Here is a 27,572-nt window from a genome sequence, read left to right on the forward strand (position 1 = left end):
ACCCTCGACGGAGGCCTTCGAGGGACCATCGACTCGACGACATCGACGCATGGGCGCCCTCTGCCGAAAATGTTTTCCGAAGCAGCTAAAGGCGGATGGAATACATCTATCTAAGATGAGGAATACGTTGGAGGAACATCCAATCGAGAAAACGTTACCAGTCGGTAAGTAACTTGTTGTTCTGCCTCGGCGATAGCTGCCCCGTTGACATCTTGAAGGGCTTGCTTGAGTTGTTGGTTCCTTGGATGACAAAGCTCATCGATCTTTCCTTCGATGAAGGATTAGTCCCATCATCCCTTAAGGAGGCATAGATCACACCCCTGCCAAAGAACAGTAATACTGAGCCACAAGTTGCCAAAAACTATTGGTCCATCACAAATGTCCCCTTTTATTCTTAAAATCATGGAAAAAGTAGCCTACACCCAGCTACAGGGATAGAGTGAAGAGCAAAACATCTTGAGGGCATGTCAATAAGGTTTCAGAGCCCAGCATGGGACGGAAACTGCTATGCTGGACCTAAAATCCACCTTGGCCAGCATAGTGTAATAGGGGTCATCGACACAGCTGATGCTCTTGGATCTCTCTGCAGCCTTCAACCTGGTGGATCACTCCCTCCTAGTTGCTAGACTCAGGGACTTGGCATGCTGCTCTGAGTTAGCAGCACAATGGTTCTCTTTGTTTCTTGGACCCCGGACTGCCTGTGTGGCAGTGGGCAAGGCAAGTTCCTCTCCGGTCCTCCAAACATGAGGCATTCCCCAAGGCTCATGTATCTCACCATCTGTTTACTATCTATATCCGGCCCTAGATGACCGGGGTGTACTGTATACTATTTATGCTGATGACACACAGGTCGCCCTTGAGCTGAGTCGGAACTGCATGCAGGATTGAGTCGCCATAAATAAAATCTACGACGCAATCCGGGCATGGATGGCTGACAATTCACTTGCCCTGAACAGCAAAAAGACTAAGCTCCTGATCGTAGCATCTGGTTTTAGTCTTAAGAAGCTGGATACTGCCTTTGATAACTTTTGTATTGCCGGCAACAGCATCAATGTCTTTAAGAAGGTAAAAAAAAAGGGGGTAATCCTTGATGCCGAACTGACTATGAAGCCGCATATCTCCCATATTCGATCTTCATGTGGCCTCCTCTCTAAGCAACTTAATCACATCCGTCCTTTTATTTCAGTCAAGAACTGCTCCATTCTAGCCACAGCTTTAATTAACTCTAGACTGGACTATTGTAACAATCTGCTGGCTGGCACATCACGTTCCACCCTGCACACTTTAAAGGCGGCACAAAACTGCGCAGTTCGCGCCATCCCGTGGTATGTCCAAACAAACCCATTTATCCGCTGTACGTAGGAAACTGCACTGGTTACCGGTGAAACATTGGATTACTCACAAGATCTTCACAATATCTTTCAAATGCCAGTCCAACGCCTGCCCCAAATACCTGAAGGATCGCCTGAAGGTTCATACCTCGGGGAGACTGCTCCGATCCTCGGTCTATCCGACACTTCATCAACCCAGACACACGCTGGCTCGGTTTGGTGGGTCGTCCTTTGACATCCAGGCACCCCCGTTCTGGAATGCCCTTCCTGGGCCGATACGGCTGGCCTGTACTCTTGGCCACTTCAAAAAATGAATCAAACACCACCTCTTAAACCTTAATATAGGCTAAACCCGGGGTGTTCCTGGTTGTCTCCCTGTCTGATGACCTTCATGTTTGTCTTTGTCTTGTTTGTTTGTTCCGTGTGCACCCTGAGGCCTATGGGCATGTGTCGCGTTACAAAAATTTAAATAAATAATTGCTTTTTATATCTTGGGCTCCTTTTTAAATATGATTTGTCTGATCCTTGAGGCTCAGGTTTTTATTGTATTAATTTAAGTACCTCTTACATTTCCACTGGTTTCTCTATGGGGATTTGAACCTGGCCGTCCCATAAGCGCCATGGAGTGCCAAACAGTGGGGACGTTTCATAGCGCTGTCAAGGAAAAGACTAGGGCCTTTCCTCTGAGGTCCTACTGTGTCTCTTCCACGTCGCCTCATTGGCTTCCATACCTCAGAGTGAAGCACACCGCTAACCTGGCTCCTGGTGTTCCTGCACCGGCACGCCAAGGGGTGGATACCCATCAGTTACTCCACCCATCATTAGCTGACCCACTGCTGCTATCCCGCTCCAGCGGGTACTCACTGCCACCGCCAGGCAGTCCTGGGTAAGGCTCTTGTATGGGTCAAGGCGTAGCGATTCACCACACTATCCAATATAAGAAAAAGCTAATTGAGTATTTGAATACTTGTAATAAACCTATTGCACATCTGTCTAATTCTGCTTCATACATTGTAGCTTAGCATTAATGTTATGTTATTCCGTTAACACAACATGTCTAATCAGCATTTTTGTTTTGCATCTCCCTTTTTCTGGCAAGTTACTTGGTTTTCTAACTGTATCTGACTGGTTACCAGAACCTATTATGTGGATGCCTATTTTTACTGCATTGCCCGAAAAGCAAAACAATTGAACATTTCTAATAATGTGTCCTTTAGGGATTCATGTGGGATGTGGCTGAGGAGTTTCAAGCGATGTTGGTCTTTGCTGAACATCGATACTATGGAGAGTCTTTGCCCTTCGGAGAGGAGTCTTATGCTGTAAGTGTTTAATTTTATTCAACTTTTGTGTGATTTTTCTTTGTTACAGGAACCCCAACTACATGCAGTCTCAAGGAACCCTTTGAGATGTGATTAACTGCTACCAGGTTTAGAGCAGGGAGCCATATATGAAGGATTGGAGGATGAACTGGGCCTCCTGGAAACGCTAAAATTTGGGGGGAGATAGAAAAGCATGATTTTTTACCCTATTTTCATAATAGATTATAATTAAGTTTCTGATGTGAAGTAGATGCAATTTGCTTGGATTGAGCATATTTATTTTATTGTTTCTTTCAGTTTTTTGGAAGACCCTCAAGACATGAGAACATATTACGGTTCATTTTGCACAATTATTCAAAATAATTAGTTTGATACCCCTTGAAAAATATTTGTAATAATTGGGGAATTGTTTTTAAGTGGGAAAGACAATTGTGGAGTCATATTAAAAGGTAACAAAAATTACTGTATAAAGGAATCCCTACTGTGGACCTTGCTTTTTGTTTATATGTAACTCCAACTTTACTCATCATGCACGGAATTGCCCATTGCCTTACCCACTGCAAATCTGGAACAAGGGAACTAGTTTATCATGTTTGCTTGCAATCGTATGAATTTTGTTAAACTGTCCTCATATTTTTTTAATCACCGACTGCCACAATTGGGCTTTTTTCGGTACTTCTTAGATGCTTAGAATGCATTTTTTATAAATGTTGTTCTACGCTCCTGAAATTGTTTCTTATCCCAACTCAGATGAGGTGGGTTTGAGGATGTTTGTATTGAGGTGGTGAAGTGAGGTGTAAGGAAGGCAGCTCTCTACATTGCTTGAGATCAGGCATCCATGTACTGAGGGTTTGGTTCTATGTCATTATTTTAATTTTTATGTTGGTCGCCTTAGCAAAAAAACAATTTTTTTTTTTTTAATTTTAATTTTGTGTATTTTTTATTTTAATATTTTTTTTAAAAAATCAGCTGATTTTTAGGCAGCCTACACAAATGGAAATAATGGTGTTTCTAAAGCCCCCCACTCCCCACTGTCTCTTCCCGGTTTTACTCCGAATCGGGGTGTTTCACCCCTGAACACTACTTCCTGAGCCTCGTGGCTGCCTCTGGGTCCTGGCATGCCTGTCAGCCCCACTGCGCACTTGTGTGCGTCGCAGGGGCTTACAGTTAGATTTAGAAAGACTGCTCTGTGCGATTACAAAGCAGTCTTTCTAAATCGCTTTTTTTTATTTGTTTGTTTGAAAAAGGTCTATTGACCTAATACTGAGGGTTTAGGACTGGCACTTTGATATGTAGTTGTGGTCAAGTTGACATTGACCACCTTGGAGATCACTCTCCTGGGTCAGTATCTGAAAGTTGGGATGGTAAGAGTGGAAGAGAGAAAACAAAATGTGTTTGAGCCCGAGTATACGACCTCCAGCCTCTGATCTTCTGCTTTGTTCCTGGGATGGCGGCTGTTTTGAGGATCAGCCAAACGACCTATTTTCCATCTCCTATATCTGTTACCTGGTCCTTTAGGGCTCCATATTCTGTCTTCCGATGCCTTACTCCCACTTATCTCTGATCCATCTTTTTCCTCTCTTCCTTCCTATTGTCACTGTCTGAGCTGTGAAACTGGAGTCAGAAAATCAAAAATCAATGTGCATGAAGGCTTGAGATAAGCACATTGAGGTGGGTTGTGCGGTGTGCCCTATTCTGTGCCCAATACCCTGTCTGCATTCCCCCTATGCACTGTATCTTAGGAAGTATTGTGGTGTTTATTTTCATGAAAGGATTGCTGCACTGGATTTACTGTGCACTATTCTTCACATGGTCTTCTGACGTAAATCACAAAGTTTTGGATCCTACCATTCATTGATAATCAATACCCGGAAATAGATAAACACAGATTCCCACCTCTCCCCTGCCACATTCACCCTCCCCACATTTGCATCTTATAAATGTATGCATACATACCTGCTCAAACATCATCCGAGCATCTATTTGGGGAGGAACAGAAAGAAAAAATCAATAAGTCGCCCCCCACCACCACCCGGACGAAGCTTGACCAAATTTGAACAAATATGTATATGGCCCCCTCGGATTGATTATGCGAAGGTTGGTGAGGTTTCGTCCAGGGAGGGCAAAGTTATAGGGGGGGGTTTCCAAAATGTGTGGTTTTCCTCATAGACGCAGTGGGAACAAAATGTTGCTCATGTCTGTAGCCAGAAACGTTGGAAGGATTTTCACCAAATTTGCGGCAGGAGTGGCGGCTTGGTACCAAAAGCCCACTTTTGTGAATTTGGTGTAAATCTGTCCAGTTGTTTTTTTAAAAACTGCCAAAGAGTAGGTAAAATGAAATTAATGATATCTGGGTTCGGTCCTTGGACTCACTTCCCTATTCGTTCCACGGACAACCTCCTAGGCCAATCTGGGCCCAGCGTGAAGTCTGCAGACATCGGACGCGCCCGCAGATTGGATGGTGAAAAATGTGAACTGCGTCAGATATTTTGAAACGGTCGCCATGTTGGATATGCGGACAGCAGCCGTTGCCTGCGGATATACCGATGAAGACATAGTAAATAAATCCAACATTGCACTTGTGAGATTAATGAATGAATCTTTGGGGAGGTGTTGAGTGATGAGGATGGGATGTGATATGGCCATAAAAAGTCAATCAAAGTGATGGTTTTACACCTTCAAATTTCGCGAACAGTTAGGAACAGTTCTGTAATGTTCGCGAACATCTCAGATGTTCGGGGGCATCCATACATATTTCTGCATTACAGGGTTGGCGAAAAGCAGATTTTGGATGGCTTCTAAGTTTGGCGTCACTGATTGAAACTGCATGAGATTTTGTGATCTCATTCTAGATCTGTACTTGAATGGTTCTACACAGTTTAGTGCTGTTTTACCAAGACCGAACAAAACTAAAAGGGGCTCCCCAAAATATTTGAAAGGCTTATACATTTGGTACCATTTCACAAATCCGCACAAGAGTTTGCGAAAGGATTTAGGACCCAGATTTGAATATTTCTGCAACGTCTGGTGGGATTTTGTGAAGAGGGGGCAAAATTAGAGGGTTGGGTTTGAACATTTTAGATGGCTTAAAACTTTGCTGCCGTTTGAATGTTTACAAAAGATTTTAGAAAGATTATTAACCCAACCTTGAATGTTTGTGCAAAGTCTGAATGGATTTTGTCAAGTGGGAGCTAAGTTATATGACTATTTTATGTATGTACATTTTGACACTTTTCAAAAAATAACATGGATGGATTTGCAGCAACGTCCTCCAAGGAGCATTGGAAAGGACCTGAAAGCAAGGATTTGCGAATGTGTGTGTTTTATTTTTTGAAAAGCGTCATAATGTAGGTACAAAAAATAGTGATCTACTTTTGGTGGCTGAGGTATAGTCTGTGGCCATGGGCAGTTGCCAAGTTGCTACTTGGACATTCTAGCTACTGGCCATGACCACTTGCGACTGGCAAAGGGGTTAAAGTGCATATGGCCACCAGGGAATGGCCATGTGGTCATGTTTTTCAAAATCAGTATAGGTTTGAATGGGAAAAATCTTTTCGCCTGTGGCTAAAATTCTGCCCGTGGCTACAGCTCGAAGTGCTGCACAGTATTGCATTAACAGATCGCTGCGACTACTGCTGCATGCACTCCGAGATGGTGCTAATCAGCAGATAATTACAGAGCATGCTGAACCAGGTGCCCAGGTGTTCACCAGGCCACCCCTTCAAATCATTAACTACCTTCATTTGTGACCATACAGGGACAAGATATTGGGATTGCTTGCTGGACTCCTTTCCACAACCTCGCACCAATGACTGGCCCACAAGCCACACGCATTGAGAAAGACCCTAGAGAGTCGAAACGCGTGTGGGCTGACTTCTAACAATAAATATATCACCGACAATGGTTTTCAAGACTGCTATATTACAACAAAAGTTACTTATTGAATAACCCAGCACCAAGGGCTCGCTCTCCTATTCCAAACCTAACATTTGAAGAAGTAAAAAGAACACCATCACTAGCTGCAGGGTAATCCTTTTAAAGTACTAGATGAAGCACAGTGATTTACCCATTCTGCCGCCATGCAATTACTTGATAATCAGGTGCTCTGATTATTGGAGCGTGCAGCATGGCTGAAGCCCTATGTTTGAATAGGAAAAAATATTTTGCTTGCGGCTACAACTTGAAGTGCTGCACTGAATTACAACAAACCTGCATGAGCAGCATCAGTAAGGTTCTGAAAGCATGCTTTTGCAAATCTGTTGTGTTTTTATTTTTCCAAAGTGTGCACATGTAAGCATAACAAATTGTGATAGAAGTTTGGTGCATGGACAATGGGCCTAGCCCTCGGTAAGGATGAATGCCTACTCTTATTTACTTATTGGGGAATGCAGCATTTTCAGCCAATTTAGGGTGTTTCAAGCCTCCCACCTTACTCCCATGAGCACTTGTACATCTCTACTGCCCCTTTTATTTATGGAGTTCTCTCACTGCACAATGCATATGTGCATTTATAGGAGCACTATGTATAATCTTTTGGCATAAGTATGGGAAATGCAGATGCAAAAGATTTGTAGAACATTAAGTGGCAGTTAGTCGGTGGAGGTTTAATATGTTGATAGGCTATATGTAGAGTTTTTTTAAGTGATTGGTGGATATGTGTGAATGGTTTAAAGCAGGCAATGATGGAGTGGTAGAAACATAACAGTAAAAAGAGTAGAAGGGCTGTGTTTGATGGGTGTGCATGTGCAATCTGGGTTTTGTAATAAGGCACAGAGACTGTGGATAGTCATAAAGGGCAATGGATTATGGTGTTTATTGTATACCAGAGAGAAGAATTTTGGACAGAAAATTGTTCGTGCTTTTTTCTTTTTCTCTAGTATACAATTGTTTCCATTAGCATAGTAGAAAATGCTAATGGGGGCGTTGGAGATTCTTATTGAATCTAAATACTTCACTGAAAAATGTAAAGTAGATGGAGTCTATAAGCTTATTTTTTAGATCCATTTTATTTTTAACAGTGAAGGGTGGTTCGTAAAGGAAACTTGTTGATGTTTTTTTTATGTTGTTGTTGCAGGAATGGCCGGAAAGTAAGGTGGGGAGGGAAATGAGGGAAGGGGCACCAACCACAAATATGCAGAAACAGGTGGACAGGGGAAGATGTTGCGCATATGTTACATCTAAGTTAGGGGGCATTGATTCTCATGCACCTTGATTACTGCTTCAAAAGCACTTCGAAATTGCTCCCCCCTGCAAGGTGGTGTATTGCAGTATATACAGAGCGCTGTTGTCTTCGGAAGATATGGATCAACAGCCTCTTTTATCGCTTGCAAGGTAGCTGGTGGGATTTTGAGTCCCACATAAGTAGGCTTTTTGGTTACAGTATTGGTTAAGGAAGATGAGGTAGAGGAAGACAGCCTACTACTTCCTAAGAAAGGAACAGCCTTTCTTTTTTTTCTTTTTTTTAATAAACTTTATTTATTGTTGCACAGGGTAAGCACATACAAAATTATGAATAAACAGCATTTAATAGTGACTGAATACAGGTTAATTTGCTTCCACTTCAGAATTCTCAGTTTCAGCTTTGTCTGCTAAGTATTGCTTGTATCTGGCCCATATATTTCTGGGTCTGGTCGAGGGCAGCATCGAGTTTATATGTAGCTCCTCTGTATCGTTTGTCCATAGCATGTCTCTATCCCAATCAGCTTTAGTTGGGTGATTAACATTTTTCCACTTCATGAGTATTGCCCTTTTGGCTATTAGCAAGCTAAGATTTAGCAGTTTTCGACAGGTCGGGTTCATTTTACCCGTCGCACCCAGCAAGCATAATCGTGGCGTCCATTCAACAGGTTGATCAGCCATTTCGTCCAAAGCGGAACAAACCTCCTTCCAGTAGTCTCTCAGGTTTATGCATTCCCAAAGCATATGGTATGTTTGCATCCACGGCGGTACACCTCAGGCATGTTCCTGACATGGCTGGGTAGAGTAGTTTAAGCCTAACAGGGGTATAATGGGTCTTGTGTACTATCTTATAGTGTATTATTTTGTACCTGGTGTTACATGATATTTGTTTGGTCAGTTCACAAATCTGGGCCCATTCTTGGTCTGTTATTTGTTGTCCCAGATCTTGCTCCCATTTGTTCCTAGCCGTGTGATTTCCTACTGGGCATGTTTGCATTATTACTTTGTACAGTGCGGAGGCTGACATTTTCTATGTCCCCCCTGTGAACATATAGCCGAGCCCCATGTTTATTTCTGGTTCATTAGGGAAGGTGGGGCACACATTTTGTATTGCGGTTCTTATCCGGGCATAATGCAGCTTGTATTTGTTGTCATTTCCCACTCTTTCTTTAATGTCTTCCCATTGCACAAAGTGCTTCATCAGTGAATAACCTGCCAGTTTGGCCCAAGCCGTGCTCGTTACCTTCATGGGGTCTATGGAATTGTGGTGCTTAGGGGTAGATCTTGTCATCTTGTGTAGCGCTATGGTCGCCTCACGTTCTCTTACATCAGGCGGGGGTTCCCAGGATTGTTGAACGTTGTGGCCCACTGGACGGCATAGTGTGCTTGTGCCGTCAGATAGTATAGCTCTAAGTCAGGTGCCATCAGGCCTCTTCTTGTGTATGTATTAGTTAATGTCCCCCAACTCAACCTCGGGTGCCCTCCCCACACAATTGAAACACATGCACTTTTTATTTTGGCAAACAGGGCGCAACCAGGCCACACCGGGACTGTGTTGAACAGATAAAACAACGTAGGCAGCACTATCATTTTGACTAGGGATACTCTTTCCATCATTGAGACTGGCAGAGCATTCCAGCGCTTCATTTGAGCACATAGGATGTCGCCCAATGTACTGTAGTTTAGGGCCCGAGAGAGCTGGGCTGTCCTAGCTATGTAAGCTCCTAGATACAATATATGCATCGGGCTCCAATGAGCCCATGTAGGTCCTGAGGTGCTACTGGATTTTTGGTGAGTGGGAAAATTTCTGATTTGTTATGGTTGAGTCTTAGGCTGGAGTGTTCCCCGAATTTTTTAACTTCCGCCAGCACCTTGCCCAATGTGCGATCTGGGTTCCGAAGATACAGCAAGATATCATCAGCGTAGAGGGTTATAATTTGTAGTCTGCCCTCGAGCCACAACCCATATGAGCTGTATCGCGACCGCAGTATGTCAGCTAGGGGCTCTATCACTAGAGCGAACAACAGGGTTGACAATGGGCATCCTTGTCTGGTGCCTCCGAGTAACTCTAGTATATCTGACAGGGCGCCGTTAACTCTTATCCTGGCATAAGGGTGCGCATATAGTACTGTAATCCATTTTATGATATTGGGGCCAAATCCGTAGTTTTTAATTACACCAAATAGGAAGGGCCAGTAAACTGTGTCGAATGCTTTTTGCATATCGAGAGATACCGCTACACCTTGAGTTTCGGGGGTTATTTTGGCTAGAATATTATAGCATCTCCTTACATTTGTGGCTGTGGACCTGCCCGTGATGAACCCAGCTTGATCTTCATGCACCATATGGGGCATCAGCGGTGTTAGCCGGGTGGCTAGTATTTTTGCTAAGATCTTAGCATCTGTATTTATTACTGATAGCGGTCGATACGAGCCGCACTCCTCGGGGGGGCTTCCCTGGTTTGAGCAGTAGTATAATCACCGCCTCTCTGGTAGTCTCGGGGCAGTTCCCCTTTATTTAGGGCCTCCACCTATACGGCGTGCAATCTGGGCACCAAGAGATGGCTGAATTCCTTATAGAATTCCGCCCCAAGGCCGTCTGTCCCGGGGGCTTTTCCATTGGGTAGAGTTTTTATAGCCTCAGTTATTTCTGCCTCGGTTAACGGACTTTCTAGTGATTCTCTAGTAGCGTCTGCAAGCAGCGTTGTTGGTATTTGGGAGAGATAATGATCTATCTCTTCCTTCGTGACACGAGATTGAGGGGAGTATAGTTCTTTGTAGAACTCACAGAACATCTCTTGAATTTTATTGTTGTCAGTGGTGACTTTGCCGTCTGCTAGTTTTATACATGGTATGTTTGTGGGGCCTCTTTCACCTCTTATTGTTCTAGCCAATAACCGCCCAGGACGTTCACTTTCTCCATATCTGCGTGCTGCCATTGGTCTATCGAAATATCGGATCTCCTGGTCAGCCGCCTCTTTGTATTCGCCGAGTTTAAGTTTAATCTCTAAACTCAGTTGAGATGATGTGGTATGTGCGTGCAGTGATTGTAGGGAGGAGAGGTGTGCCTCCAAGTGCGTTAGCCTACCCCTGATATCTTTGAGTACTCCACCTTCTATGGATATTGAATTGCCTCGTATGCAGACTTTAAATGCCTGCCACAGTATTGCCTGACTGGTGACCGAGTTTTCATTAATTTCAAAGTATTCCTGTATTTGTTTCGTCAGTGCGGTTTTGTATATCAGGTCTTGTAGGGCCGCGGGTCTAAATCTCCATGGGGGTCTGTTTACCGTGGCATCAGGCATACATAGCGTTAGCTGTATTGGTGAGTGATCTGAATATCTTCTAGGATAGATGTGGGCACTATCGACCCATGTCAGAGCTACGTTGTCCACCAGCCATAAATCTATCCTAGAATGCATATCGTGCACTGTGGAGTAGTATGTATATTCCCTTTTCGAGGGATCTTTTATATTTAGATCTGTCATGTGGGTTAGTATCTTTTGTGCTGATTTGGACAATGCTCTTGGCTGTGTTGAGGTGCGATCTAGGTGTGTGTCGAGGATTGTGTTGAAGTCTCCACCAATTTATCAAACTGGACGTGGGGTAGGATGCCAGTTTCTCAAATAGTGTGGAATAAAACGGAGTCGTCTATATTTGGGCCATATACATTAAGTAGGACTATCTCTTGGTTGTATAGGGTCCCGTGGAGCAATATGTATCTGCCCTCGGGGCCGCATTCAGAGGCAATACAGGTAAACGGGAGGGTTCTATGAATCAGAGTAGCCGTCCCTCTGGCCCTTTTTGAGTACTTTGTGTAGTATTGGTGAGCTCCCCCAGTTCGGCATCAGTTGCCCCTCATAGTGAGGCCCTATATGCGTTTCTTGTAGGAACATTTTCTTGGGGTTCTGCCTGTTGATGCATGCTAGAATCTTCCTTTTCTTGACTCGGGACCCTAGGCCTCGTACGTTCCAACTCAGAATATTCATTTTATCCGTACCTTGTTCAGAAATTATCCATGACGTGGTAGTAGTCATATGCATGCTCAGAAATCTGTGTGCTTAGTACGTCTGTGCTTTTTGTTTTAAATTTCCTCTTAACAAAACTAAATCCCAACAACCCCTTCCCTGGCCCCTCCCCCCTCCGTCATAGTCCCCGAACTTCAACTATGCTTTTCAATCTCCCCCCTCCCCTCCCAACAACGTTTCGTGCACCTGCTACAGGGGGAACGGCGGCGAGTCCAAGTGCCCGTGCCTTGACTGGTCTTTTAAAGTATTCCAAGTTCAACATGTTGCTCTCACTAGTGTTAACGCATTCGGGATGATCTCTAACATCTTGTTGCATAGCATGAGTCATGGTTTCCCTCTATGCAGGCTCCATAGGGGCCTCAGTTTTCATGCTTCTGTTCTTTATCTTTGACGTGCTTGTTATTACATAGCTTCAGGTTTGAAGAGTTTCTCTCACTTATAGGTCATTCGGGCGGGGCTTGGATATGCGTTTCCACTAAGTTTGCTGCCTCCTCTGGGAATGTGAAAAAATATATTTTGTTCTGATAATGTACTTTCAGTCTCGCCGGGTACAGCATTGCATATTGTACTTGACGTTCTCAAAGCAGTTTCTTGACCCCTCTGAATAACTTCCTTTCTTGTTGTACCACTTGTTTGAAATCTGGAAAGATGCGTATGATGTTGGCTTCCCATTTCAATTTCTGTTTTTCTCTGGCCGTTTTCAGAATTAGATCTGTCTCTGTTGTTTATCATGCGTGCTATTATAGGTCGAGGATATGCGCCAGGTTTTGGCTTTGGGGCGAGTGACCTATGTGCACGTTCCACTATGAACATAGCCGACCATCTGGGGTCTCCCACGAGGTTACGTAATAGGTCTTCCACTGCTTTTTCCATGGATCCTTTCAGTGCTTCCTCCGGAACTCCGACTATACGGATGTTGTTCCGCCGGGATCTAGCCTCCAAATCTTCACATTTTGTTTTCACTGTTACCAGTTCTATTGCCATTGTGGACACTGTTCTTCAAGGTCTCCAGCGCATCTTCTGTGCCAGATATCCTCGTCTCTGCTTCTGTCATCCTTGAAGTTGTTTTGTCCAGTTGTGCTTTAATGGTGGCAACATTCGCTGTTATACCATCCAGCTTATCATTGAGGGATGAAAAGCCCTGTTGCATGGCCAGAAAAACTGCCTGTGGGTCCACCATTGGTCCCGGGGTGGCCATTTGCTCTTGTGGGGGCGATTCCTCAGCCATTGCTTGCTCCATTTCTTTCCTTACTGGTGTTGTGTACTTATCAATGGCTCCTTTACCTCTCTTGGAGCCAAAGCTTTTGGGCATCATTTTCTCCTTGTCTCCTCCTCACGATGGAGTGGGCTCTAGGGCAAGCCCAACACACTGTTTCCGCACATGATACCTGTGCTTCGTGTGCGCACGATGATGGGCAGAGTGGACCTGCGGGAACCTCGGGTTATCGTGGCTGAAAGGGCGTATCAGCAATTGTTTATGAGATCCACAGTTCGAGGAGCGGTAGTCTGTAGCACTAACTTTGAGGAGGCCTCTAGCTTGTATCTTGGCCCGTTGAACTTGATAGAGTCTCAGGGGTAGGCTTGGTATCAGTGAGGTGTGATGAGTACATGCGCCTGGTCTGCTTGGGCTTAGTGACTCTCAAGCCGCGTTGCCTCTGCATGCCTATCCTGCTGTGGCGAGTTTCGTATCTTCAACCCGTGTTGGGGGCAAAGATAAGCGCCCTTTGTGTTAGGCGGCAGCTGAAGTTCCTTGTGGGCTCAACTTTCAGGGTTGCGCGATCGGAGGGGGTATTCATGTGCCTGCGCGTACCCCGCTGTCTGCCACGTTCAGTGTTGCGGGGAGCCTTGGGTTACTTCTGCTTGTGGCCTTATTTATGTTGGGCCGCGTGGGTTAAGGGTTGGGTTGCGACCGGCCCGGCGCAGGCGGGAAGACCAGCTGCCCACGTGGGAGATCCTCAAAGTTTTTTTCTAGGGGGTTGTGGCGAGTCCTTATCTTTTCCCCCCAGTATCGCCAGTCGACCACCAGATTGGGGGGGACTAGTCTAGGTTCCTGTGCGCAACCCTATCGCCCGCCTCCTAGCTTCTTTACCTCTGCGTGTCCACAGGGGCCCACTAAATGTCAGATAGGGCTGGCTTCGACTCCAGCAGAGCACCGCGGCTCACGTCTGTGTTCCTACCTCAGCGGTTCCTGGGCCCGCCCCCGGGTAGAGCTGCTCCTTTCATGCGGCAGTGTTGCTGGGGCTGAGGGGGGGGTGACCGCAGGTGCTCGACGGCCTCCGGAGCGCCCGCGTCCTGCCCTAGACACAGCTGGGCTTCTCCGTCCTCTGCCGCCGCTCGAGTTGGTTGGCGCCAGGCTCCTCTGCACCGTCTGCAGCGCGTCTCTGGCTTGTTCCCGCCTCGGCGCGTGAGATGTTGTGCTCGCTGCCGTGCGGGTGCCTCCGCAGCTCCCACTCCCAAACTTCGCCTGACAGCACTGTAGGTATTGCTGCACATCTCCCACTAATTCAGAGACGAACCGGAATCATATGACGGATATTGTGGCATGGCCCTCGTCCTCGCCGGCCATTTCCACTCGTGCGCAACAGCGCTCCCTAGGACCAGCCTTTCTGAGAGGATTGCGGTGGTTGGATTTGGTGTGGTGGCGCATGGAGGTGGTCCCGTAGGAGTACTGCCCAGGTAGTCCATGTATCGGTACAATGTTGCACTCACTCAGTGCGTTTCACTTTGGTAGCTTTAGCCTTTGGTACATTCCCAACAGTGTTAAAGAACTGCCAAACCCATGATTCCTTCTGGTTGCTAGAGGTAGGCACTTCCTCTACCTCATCTTTTTGGTCTTCTTCATTGTATTTTGAAGTATTGTGTTGGCCCTCCAGCTGGTGGTGGCTCTTGGGGAGGAGGGATGGCAATAGCTGATGGCATTTTTAAGATAAATAGCAGTTTTGCTAATATTCTTACAAGCATATGCTGTGTGCTAGATTGTTAATGGATAATGAGTAAGAAGAGAAGGAGCTGTACACGGGTTAATGGTGAGCTTCAAAGTGCCTAGATCAGCTGAACATGCAGTTCTGAACTGTTCGCGAAGCACGTACCTGTTCACGAAGTGCAGACGCGTTCGTGAACACGTCGTCATTCTATGCGTCTGGTCAAGTGACACTGACTTGAAAAGTAAGTGATGATGCTCGATGTTTTCGAACATCGATGAACACAAAAACAGTGGGAAAAGTTGCAAAAAGTGTATAGAAGTGTTAAAAATGATCATAGAAGGTGGGGAATGGCAGAGGTTTAAGGTGAAACTTTCTAAATTGGACATAAATGTTGCTATGTTGGGGTAAGTATGTGTGATGCTGGAAACGCATTGGAGGGACAGTGCCTCCATGTCCTTGTCCTGTACTCCCTTATGTGTGTTCGGTTCTGCACAAGAGTCCGGTTGGGACTCCTGGCAATGCAGCTCTTCCTCGTTTTGTGTTTGGTGAAAGAGACCCTTGGGATACCCTCATGACACCCATGGGTAGTCGTGTGTGTGGCCCACACAGCAGGGTATAGGCTGGTGGCAGCTTCATGCTGAATTTGACAGGTGCTCCGAGTATCCTCCATTTTGGGATACCCAGACCCTGTCGTAGGAATCAGTGGATTCCTGATGGAAGGCAAGATGTCCCCTGTGGCCTCATGGTTTCTATTACCTGTTACCTTGTTTTCCCAAAGTCCTGGGAAGCCCCGACTCTGTCCCTACCCCCGCCTGGCTGTTGGGTGGAGGAACCATACATGGTATTGTGGGGAAGTCCGGGCCAGACTGGCTGGAGCCTTCCCAGTGACTGTATGTTGTGGGTACACCCTTGGGTGCGACCTGTGTCAATAGAGTGTGTGACCAATATGCATTCTATGTTATGGGTGTCTGGTTTCAGTCTATGTGACGCAAAGAATGGGACAGCCCTGCCTGAAACTGACATGAATGCAGTGTGTGGTGTGCTTGAAAGGCTGGGTGCTTGCCCCAATCCACATTCCTTGTTGTGAGTGTCTGGATGGAGAAGAATGGCCTGAATGCACTGTAAGCCTGATTAGCTGCCTGCCTGCTGAATGCCCTGCTGAATGATTGGCTGCCTGAGCCTGGCTCAGCGGTGTGAATGGGGGACAGAACAGTATATCTGGAGACCTCTCCCTTATCAGAATTGATCAGAAGCTGAAGTCAAAACTTGATGCTTAACCTTGAAGCCCAGCTGGAAGAAGAAGGCTTTGCTCCTGCTTTCCTTCGACACAATCCGAAAGCTGTTGTCTCCAAGAACTGATCCAAGAGAGGACCTGGCTAGGAGACCTCTTCCCGAGCTACGAGGGATCATCGTGCACCAGCTAACCTTCACCAAGGCTCCCTGGAAGTCAGTCATCGAAAGGCTGCCGACCGGAGACAGGGGCCACCGAGGAATCTAAAGTCAAGCACCAGGACATTGAGGCCATCGACGAGCGCCACTGTCGACCGAGGTTCGGAGGACCGATATAACCTCTTCGACCGTAACGGCAATGCTCCATTGCCTAAGACACATTGAAATCAAGGACTCCCTTGCTCATCACCGTCGACCACTTTGTCTCGCCGGAGAAAGTCAAGGTTGTCGACGAACCGAGGAGATCCAGTCAGTGGGTTTCCCACCACCCAAAGTCCACAAAGATGCCAGCAAAGTTCCAAAAGCCAGCCGTGGTGGAGTCCCGATCGCCGTTGCCAACCGCTGACGACCCGACACCCTTGCTGGGCCTACGTTCTTCATTGACTCTTTGCGGCAACAAACTATCGTCGTCAAGGTAAACCGTATGCCTCATCTTTGCAGGACGTCCATGAGCGATCACCGACTAACACCACGAAGGCCGAAGCTGCCGTCTCGACAACATTGTTCACCTTTTCTTTGAGGGATCTCGACGATCTGTGGCTCCTGCCTTAAAGGGATTTCACTCAAGAAGGATCCGTCGACAAACTCTGCTAAACCAGAGACACTGGGGTAGTAGACTATTCATGGAAGGAAATAAGACTGCTGAACACTATATAGACTGGGCTTGTCAATCTACTTTATTTACAGGTTTCCCAGGTGGGGGGATCCTCACAGAGAACTGTGCCTAGTGGTAGGGGCCTAGTATTCTGCCAATTGTTTAACAAACCTGTTTTCCTCCTATGTCTATTGTTGATACCCTTTGCTATTGATTTGTATGCTAATTGAAACTGTCAGCAGTTGGTGCATTTTGAGTAATTGTGGTACCACATAGAGATTGTACATATATCATTATAGTATTACCTGAGCACAAAGTGTGTTATTGTTTGTGTATATAACTTGAACCTTATTTATATAAAGAACTGTTTTATCACTAACTTAGTGTGTGGACATTCCTGTGTGGGGGACTACACTGTACTTAAGAACCAGCCTGCATCACCTCTTGAGAGCTTAAGCCTTGATTGCTCGTCCATTGCTACCAACAATAGAGAATCTTGGCTGCGGTGCTCTGTGCTTCTACTCTGCCATATAGTAGGCAGAAGGACAGATAACCCCCCTCCAGTCTTTATAGTAGGCACAATGAAGAGGTTTATAATGTAGATGTTAATATTTCAAATGCTCTGCTGCAGAGTGTTCAACCACAGGGCATTGTGACATCCGAAGTTTCATCAACATCATACACTAACACCAATACACCTGTTGAAACCCAGCACAATGAGCCGCTATAATTTTGATTAGTAATACAGACACGCAAAATGAAGGTGATCACGGTATGGGAGCCGAGGGCCATTTTGGGTTCATTAACGTTTCAGATAGTCACGTGTGAGCGTGCAGTGGTTATTCAAAAGAACAAGAAAAAAAAGGCCAGTTTTAAAAGAATACAGTTATAAAAGTTACTGAGCATCGTCAAAAGCTTAAACCCCTATTGTACAAGGGAACGGCTTGTACAATCAGTGGTTCAGAGCGCTTTTGAAAATGCAGAAGGGACTGTTTTGACGCTACTAGAGCACCTGATGGTGATACTAATGCGTAAGTGGCGCTGTCTTGTTGGACAGTTACGGGTTTGCCAGTCAATATTACACTAACCGATGCCCTGGTTGTTGAACACACCCCATTAGTCGTAGAAGCGGCCTCTGATACGCCTTGTGAAACATTCAGAGGTACACCCGGCTACAGTGCTAGACACGCCACCGGGTCTTGCACACAATCCACTAACCGCCTGTCTAGCCAATTTTCCACGCCCCGCTCCTGAAATATCCCAACTATTAAACCGATAAGAGGAACCTGCAAAGTTCTGACTAGCAACTAGTGAGCCCCCTCAAACCGCTCAAGAACAATTCCACAGCGCCCGGTGCTCCGGGAGATTGAGTAAAATTAAAACACAACAGCTAACACACCCATTGTTACAGATGGGCTAATTGTTCAAAGCGGAGGCGGATATCCGCTTTGACCGTGCTCTAAAAACAGACGGCAAAACTTAAAATTGGCTAGATCTCGAGCTCATAGGCGTTGCCTATTAAAATAAAATCTTAAAGGTACGAATGGTTATATCCAGACACAATCTAGCTAGCACGCTGCAAATATCAACCCCCCAGATGCCTGATTCACTGGTTTATTTGGAAAGGGTGCAAACTTATCAGAGAAGTTATAAAACCTTTTCGGCCATGGAACATTACAAGGAATTGAGATTTGTGAACTTGGATCACTTAAGCCCCTTGGGTCACGGGATAGCAGTCATAATGGATGCTGTGAAAACGTTTATCTGGCAAATATTGAAAACTGTTGGGCCCAATGATTTTGTGCAGATAAGAATGGAGGCTGATGGTTTAAACAGACCCTTGTTTACAAGGCGCTCACATCTTGATACTTTACGTTTTTCAGTTTTGGGAACATTTTTGAAGACTTTTGCAGAGTAAGACTGAGATTTTGTGTTTTGCGCCGCTGAAAATCGCGGTGCTAGTTGTCTGGCGCGTTCCGGCGGTGGTTATATAAGCCTCTGAGCAAAATTCTGCACAGCCACATCATAAAATCCAAAGGCAGATGTCTGCTAATTTTCTATCACAAACCCCAAAATCTTTGTCTGGCGTCTACTCTCATAGGTTTAATTGAGCCGCAAAGCATAACCGACACCGCCATATGTGCGAAAGCTCTGCAAGTGCACACACGAGTTGGGACTCCCGATGGACACGCCGGTAGGGTTTGTACAACTGAATCTCTTTGAGGATTATTTTAATAGACCCATCAAGATACAGCCAAAAACACTTTGTTTTACACCATTACAACCAGTTCTATGGTGTATTGAATCTAAAAGGTTTTCTGGGGACTAAACATCTGTCGGCATTGTCATCACATTTCCAAAAACAAACAGATACAGTTGCCAATACCACTGTTGCTTGTGTCTAGGAAAAGAATGTCAAACGCTCAAGGAAAAACCTGCAAAACGCCCTCGATGTCACGCGTTCGTGTGTTCTCAAGCTTGTCTAGACACACACATTAAAAAAGCGGCATTGGGGGCGGTCGGGTGTGAGCCACGCATTGAACAAAAATGTCTTCCCGAGAGTCTCAACTATGTTGGTATGTTTTGCAGAGTGTGCAAAGTTTCTATTGTGAACACGGCTGCACACCTGTGCTAAATGACGGCCGGCAGACAGCAAAATAAAACCACTGACATTATATACAACATGAAGGTCCGCAAAGAAAATGTAACCCACCAACGGAACTATATCTATCCCTGACATCTAACAGGGGTAGTTATTGGAAATGTACAGAGGACGCTTGTGTGGCTACTTTTACAAACACCTTTGTAACAATTAAATTTGTGGGTTATACCTTTCTAGCCCCTAATTCCAAATTAGTCATACTTTTTGTTGAGTCAGTTAGTTCGAGAAAAGGTTTAAATAAAACATCACCCAAGGTGCTAAGCTAATGGCCATCTTTGTGGTGCGCCTACAAATATGCTTTGATTCCTTGAAATTTTTGCCCCCGAAACTCGGCAAGCTTCCTATAGCTTTTAGCGTTCCCGGTACAAAGGGTTTCTTTCCCTATCTTTTTAACACAGCTGCTAACCAACATTATATAGGCCTATTCCCACCCCCGGATGATGCCTAGCGAGAAAGACCACTTTATGGCCTGGTACAAGGTGAATAAACACGGCGTGTTTAACTTTTGCCGAGAGTTGAGGGCCTACTGTCAAGATGTGAGCATTTTTTGACAAGCTTGTAATTTGTTTTGGGACGGCATCATTCAAATGACTCGTTCTGAAACACCTATAAAGCGAATACACATGTCATACATAGACCATTTTCAAAATATCACACTGGGTAGATGTATGCTGAACTACAGACTACTATATCTAAAACCCGAAACAATCTCGCTGTTGCCCCATGATTCGTATCATGGCCAGCAAAAAGGTCATTCCATGCCGGCTATTCAGTGGCTCTTATACATCTCAAAAACAGAGAACGTCTCTATAAAGCACGTCCTAACTGGCGCTGGTGAAAAACGCTACGGGCAGTATTGGTTGGATGGTTATGCGGTGGTTCAAAGAGTGGTAACAGCCTATGAATTTACCTGCTGCTTTTATCATGGCTTTCCTGATTGCTACCCCACCAGGGGTTTTAACACTTTAACAGGCACTACTTAAGAACAGCTGTATAGATGTACTCTGCTGAAACCAACTTTTCTAGGCAATCTGGATGTTTGCGTCGTCACTAGGGGGAACACGAATGGCGCATGCTGGTACAAAACAATCCTGTTGTGTGCCGTTTTCTTAAAGAGATTAATCTGCTGGTACTGCTAAACCCCCGAGATGCGCAATACGGTAGCAGCGCAAATGCTTTAAAGCTACACCACCGAGTCTCAGAAGGTGAGCAAATACACTATCTAGATTTTACCAGTCTTTAACCCTCTATAAATAATGACAAATCTTACTCTGTGAGACTACCGAGATCATCTGTAACAATTTTGGCGAAATAGACCAATATTTTGGTCTAATCAGAGGCAAGATCTATCCATCCCGGTGCCTCTACATACCAGTGTTACCCTATAGATGCGACAGTAAACTAATGCTTCTTCTTTGCCGCACATGCGTTGAGACAAAACGGGCCTGTTGCGAACACACGGATGGGGAGCGAGGTTTGAGCAAGACTTGGTGTACAATCTCGATACAGTCGGCTCTGAATCGGGGATTTTGCCTAGGGCACATATATAAAATATGGCATTTTAAAACAGTCACCCTCAAGCTCTTCTCTGAATATGTTTCCATGTTCCTACAGCAGAAACGAGAAGCCCTAGTCTTTCCTGTGGAGTGTTTGGACGATGCTACTAAACAGGCTTACATTGATGATTATTAGAAACATCCGGGCATACGCTTGCGTATGGAGCACATTGAGGACAACCCCGCTCGTCGGCTGTTGGCAAAATTATGACTTAATTCCTTGTGGGGTAAGTTTGCGCAAATAGTTAATTTGCCCAATACAACCTTTATTACAGAGCCCATTGTGTTTCCCGTCTTATCTATTTGATATTTCTTATGACGTGAGCAGCTGTGTGTTCATAGACGATCAACCAGTTTGTCTGTGTTGGAGCAACGCCATAGAATACCCAACAACTTCAGACAACACAAATTCATAGCAGCGTTCACAACCACTCACGCCCGCTTAAAAATGTTTGCTTTAATGGAGCATTTACAAGCATGGATTCTGTACCACGATACCGATAGCATTATTTTTGTCAGCTGCCCCGAGCATGTCAACCCGGCCACCGTAAATTATCTAGGAAATGGGACTTCTGAGCTAGCTCCTGAAGAATACGTTGTGGAGTTCATATCTGCGGGCCCAAAACATACACCTATCGCACATCCCTAGGAACAGTCAACATGAAAGTAAAAGGTAGAACTTCAAATGTTAACCACACGGCCCAGATACATTTCGACAGTTTAAAAGATCTGGTGCAATCCTTTGTTTGTACAGGGAGATGCATGTGGCACCCGACAGTCTATCGTCGTCACACATCCGTGTATAGTGCGCAATAGAAAAATGTGGCAAATGAACACTGTCGGTCTACAAAAGACGCTCAGGGTTGTGTTTGGTAAAGGAACACTGGCAGCAGGCGGGTTAACCCTATGGCTATTAAATAATTTAACAAGAACCTCTACGAGCCCTTCGCTTTTTCACAGCACTTCTGCAGTTGTAATTGTGCTGTGTCCCTTCAAGCTGAATGTCTGAGCTTTCTGCTATTTTTCTACTACATTAAAATGTTTTTACATAAGTATTTTTTCTTTCTGTATTAAGTTTCTTTTTTATAAATAAAATATTTTTACAATTCATAAAAACGGTCTTGTTCTTTATTACGTGGTCCTATTTACTATCTGTATAATAACAAATCACTTGTTAATTAGGTGCCATCAGCTATGTTGTGCTTGTGGACATCAACTTTTAGAGACTGGTTTTAATCTCGCTATAGAATACGGTTTTCAAATGACTTTATCTTCGCATTCGTTATAAACTCTTGACATCTTTGTCATATATTTATACCTTTTTTTATACAGGGCGTGTTTGGCTTCCGTAACTGTTCAACATAAAAAGACGGAACCAGGTTTTATAAAACAGCAGATTTGTATTCATATTTAAAACATGTGTTTTTATTCACATTAAATAACTTGAGTTATCGCCTGTTGCACAACGATCTTCTCGGATACAAATTTGTATCATCAATTACTTCATGCACAGCCTGTCTCTCACTGCATCAATAAGTATATTCATAAAGCTCCCTCTCAAACTACCAGTGGCCTTTAACACATCGAAAACTTTGTTGCATGTTGGCCACATTTACCTACAATGAGGACCCGACGGGCGATCTTAAAACGCAGTGACCTATTTTGTGATGTTTTTGCCAGTAGTTGTTCATTAGTGGGTGATTGCTGTTGACGCATATGCTTGCGATGTATAAAAGATTGTTACATTTCCTTCTGTATATCACTGTTGGTAACTCAGCAGCCTTGGACATATAGTAGCTGGTTTCACATTAAATTGATCACTTTTCAGCAGATGTTCATTTTTTATTTCCTGCAAACAAGCGCAAATACGTGATATGATAGGTAATTTATAACGCGCTTAATACCCAGAGGTTCTTAAGCGCAGACCCGGGGATCGAACCTGTGGTGCTCTGTGTCGTCTTGCTTCCAAGGCGAGTATGTTGCCCTTGAGCTATCGTCCCGAGACATATGAAAACATCTAAAGTCTCAGGCCTCGTAGGTAATTTTACGGGGTTTCATGCACATTGCTCTACCAGACTATCTTTGATATACTTTATCCCCCCATTTACAAACTGTTTTCTCAATAATAATTCTAATACAAAGTAGCCCCGTCTAAATTGCTTCAGTTTCAAAAGGGGGGCTGTTCACTGTTTGTATCACCCACAATGTTTCAGATACACATCGCTCTGCCCCTGGATAGCCCTTAGTTGTATTAGCACCTGCTTTCGAGCACATAACTTCTACGAGGCATTTAGATCTCAGCATGTGACATATTTTACGTAGCAAATTATCCTTGTAAGCTTTTTCGAAACATTCCTGAGTATCCTGTCAGCGGTCACCAATTTTGTGCTCTGAGCACAATCTGTGAAATGTTGTTTTAAACATGATTTCACAACAATGGCTGTAAAACCTTCGAGATCCAATAATTACGGTCCAGGTCACAGCCGCTATAACCCGTATAATTTTCTTTGCTATCAGTTTCTGTTAGCGAAACACACAGGACATTTTCAGAAGCCCCTGAGTTTTTTATTTGGCTTGAACTGCAAACGCAGTAAATATTGATGGTCTCTGTTACATCCTGGTTGTCCTCAATGCTGTCCACTTTATCGGTTAAAGGCTGAAAACAAAACAAATATGCACAGTTTTAAATATGGCTACTTCTTATGCCCTACAAAATACACATGATCGTTTTAAAACATACTTACCGGATAGCACGCCGTCCGATACCCTTGCCGTTTCGCACCCCATTTTTTCGGATGGGACAGTAGGGCATACTTCGTTTTTGGCGTTGTTGCCGCGACCGCCTGCAAAACCATAGATTCATTCCACTGTCTTCAGCGCCCGCATCGAATGCTGTTTGCGCCATAATTATGTCCTCGCCATTCCATGTTGCAATCCGCACATTAGCCATTGTTATGGGCACATGCTCCTTAATGTTTGTATGCAATCTCCAACAGACTCCCCCATAGCCGTAACAGTAAGTGACTGCTTGCTGTCAACAGAAAGTGTAGCCATGTTTTTACAGAGCTCTCTGGTCTCACGGTCCGTCACAAGTCCTGATCAAGCTCCAGATCATCATTATCCATGAAACATTATGGGGTAGAACTAGCCTCGGAACCCCCGGGACTTCCTCGAGGCGTTTTCCCCACATCCTATCTATAGCTAATCATAGTCGCCCCCTTTTCTGAATAGCCCTTGGTTATCTCAAAGTGCTATGTTCTACCCTGTTGCAAAAAGCTATACATCCGGGTTCTAAAGCCCACCCCTGTGTCACCCTAGCCTTACGCCGACCCTTTCAATCAAATGTTCTATTAAAATTAGATAAAGTTTATATGACATGTATTCAGGTTTATCAAATGTATTCAAGCATTTATAGCAAATCTGTTATAAAATTGACGTCACCTTTCAGCCCTTTCTACAAATCCGATATAATTTTGATGTCAAATTTATGCAATTATGATATAAAAAGTGATACCAGTTTTGTAAATTTTTATATAAAAAATTCCGATCTAATTTTGATATCAAACATTTTTCCTTTCAATTTTTTTAAAATGTTGATATTAAAAAAAAGTCTGAGATAATTTATCAAACATTTTTTCTATTCATTTTCAGGAATTTTGATATTAAAAAAATCTGATAATTTTGAGATCACATTTTTTTTAGAAATAATGTAAAGTTTATATAAAATTATTCAAAGGCTTATCAAAATAAATCCCCTCCAGCTTTATATAAAATCAGGATGTCATACCATCAAGGCCACAACCCACTCTCACATCATCAAAGCGTCACCAAAACCTCACACTTGCTGGCTAACTCACTATGCCCTTGACCAAGCAACGGCGCACATGCACACTCCCATATTAAAATCATTTTAATATAAGCTTTGTATCAAACTGATATAAATGCTACTCTTTTCATATCAAAACATATGAAAACACACTTCCTATAAAAATATACATTTGACATCAATTTTAGACCTTGAAATTGATATCAAAATCATATCAAGAGGGCGGGACTAAAGACACAAAGGGGGCGTTCCCACCTGTCAAATTTACTTCATGAGGAAAGGGGACCCCTTGTACTACTAATAGGTAAACATTGAAAAACTTACCACACACTTGTTAGAAAAAATACATATAAAAACGCTCAAGGCATTTTAATTGGAGGCACATACAGGGAAACTAAAGTAAGGAAGAAAGAAACAGCACCCAAAAATGACAATAACATGAGTTAATCATAATGTTCACAAATTGTGTGTTTAAGGCCTGCTTATTGCCCCAAGTATGTGCATTATGAACTCAGATTAAATTCTAAGGAAAGTACCTTAAGAATATTGAAAAGGTTAGTGTAGAGATATAGCACTTTTTACATTTTGGAAATTCTCATTGTCAGTAAAAACAGCCCTAATCATGACAGTAAGCAAAAACCAAGTGGCTCAGATATGTGATGTCATCTTTCATGTCCTGGTTGTTAGTCTTAATAGTGCACAGTGGTGGAGCGAGTTATGGTTGCTTAGTTTACCATAACTGGCGAATTTCTGGGGTTTTCAGATTTACTTGTAACCATAACATCCCTTTTAACAGTGTTTTCAATGAAAATAAATAAATATATATTCGCAAATCAAACATCATAGAGCAAACTGATGAAGTTAATGACACTCGTCTCATCTTGACTTGGGGTAATGGCTCTAAAAACATTCCCCACATTGTCAATAAGCATTGGCATGTGCTAAAATTGTACCATGACCCTAATGCTATTTTGGGAGACAAAATTAACATTACCTTCCGGAAATCTACATCACACCAAGACAATTTGGTGTCTAGTTTCATGAAGCCAGTTGCAAAAACACAAAGTACATGTTGGCTCAACAGGAATACCACTGGTTTGAAACACACCATTAGTACTACTAGCTATTACCATCCAGTATTGGCCTCTGATGTTAAGATTATGTCTAGAATTACATGTAATACTACACGTGTGGTTTATGTATTGACGTGCCCATGTAAAAAGTGGTATGTGGCAGCACCATTGGAAAGCACAAACTGCGGGTGCTGCAACACATGAGGGCCATAAAAAAACTTTGATTTGAGACAAGGAAGAACAAACGAGTAATGCAGAGCACCAAGGTTGCAGATAGTCATTCTCTAGTGGTTGGAACGGTTCGATAGGTGCACGGACGTTTAAAACACCAACAACTCGAAGAATATTTAGTTCCACTTTACCTGACACAGGCTGGGCAGCAAGAAGGAAGTCAGTGACAGCAGGTGCAGAGGAGCTCCTACCGGCACCGGCATGAGCAGCAGAAGGGAAGCAGGTACGCCGCACGAAGGCTGACAGCAGGAGACGCTGTGAAGAGGAGGCCCAAGCACAGCGAGTACCGTAGTGAAGACGGGACGCTGGCAGAAGGAGGAGGTGCCCCACTGGAGAGATCGAAGATCGTGGAGAACGCCGAAGCACCCAGACGACACTGGTGAGCCCAGAGCAGGGAATTGGGACACTGGGCGCTTCACATCGTATAGTGCATGCCAAGCAAAGGCAGAGACATTCACAGGGTGTACCTGGGCAAGAGAGCTGGGATGCCGAATACATTTGAATATGAGATGAAGGAAAAGGAGTCGCGACCCAATTCCTGAGTGAATTGAATTGTTGCATGTAGAGAAAGCCGTGGCAGGAGAGTATACCAGGCAATCTGATTGTGAGTCTAGGACCAGCACCCAATTACAAATAGACTGAAATTCAAGAAGAGGAAGAGAGCCTCTTGAAAGGTGAAAGCCCAGGGGAAGGGATCCATATCCCCTGGGCTAAAAAGGTGATCAAAGTGTGGAAATCAAGGAGAAGGGAAAAGGACCCCCTTGAGTGTGTGAAACCCAAGGGAAGGGAGTCATACCCCCTGGATTGGATAACATGCATTTCCAGAGAAAAATAACTGCTTGTGATCTTTGAGGAAGCTGGGAAACTCAGGGGAAGGTGGTCCCCCTCTCCATCCTTCTGAGAGTTGTGGAACTCTGATAATCTGTGTATTTTGTTTGCACCTTTGGAGCATTGTGTTGGAACATTGGAAAAAGCTACAGATGGCCATTTCAAATACTATATACCTTTGCATGTTATATTGAGTTTAGTGTAGAAGGGCCAGGTTAGGATTTTGGACACAGGACAGAGAACTCTTTATTTATGGACATTCTGACACTGACATCCTTTAGTTTAGTTGAGGCAGGGAAATCCCTCATAGCGATAGAGCGAGAGTTCTTTTCCCAACCCTCTTTTTACTTTAATAAATGTCTATAGCAATCATAGCAATGACCCTGATTCATTGCAGTTCACACTTAAATTTACAATTCTCCTTACCGTAATAACATTACATGATCAAATTTTTCTCTGGATGCCTTATGACCGGGTAAGTATGTATGCTTCAATGTTGCAAACATTTTAATGTTAGCGTGGGTATGTAGAAAAATAAAAAATGAGCACCAAGCCCATTTTACATTATTGATT

At 44.2% G+C, this 27,572-nt stretch overlaps 1 protein-coding gene across 1 annotated transcript in view; it reads left to right on the top strand.

Moving 5' to 3' along the window:
- Positions 1-27,572, top strand: part of PRCP (prolylcarboxypeptidase) — a 514,316-nt gene that overhangs the window by 203,112 nt on the left and 283,632 nt on the right. The window contains exon 3 of the mRNA XM_069639880.1: positions 2,549-2,650. Within this exon, the coding sequence (XP_069495981.1) occupies positions 2,549-2,650 (102 nt within the window). The remainder of the gene's footprint in view (positions 1-2,548; positions 2,651-27,572) is intronic.

Source organism: Ambystoma mexicanum, chromosome 7q, assembly GCF_040938575.1.
Source record: "Ambystoma mexicanum isolate Mex_15411 chromosome 7q, UKY_AmexF1_1, whole genome shotgun sequence".
Lineage (NCBI taxonomy): Eukaryota > Metazoa > Chordata > Amphibia > Caudata > Ambystomatidae > Ambystoma > Ambystoma mexicanum.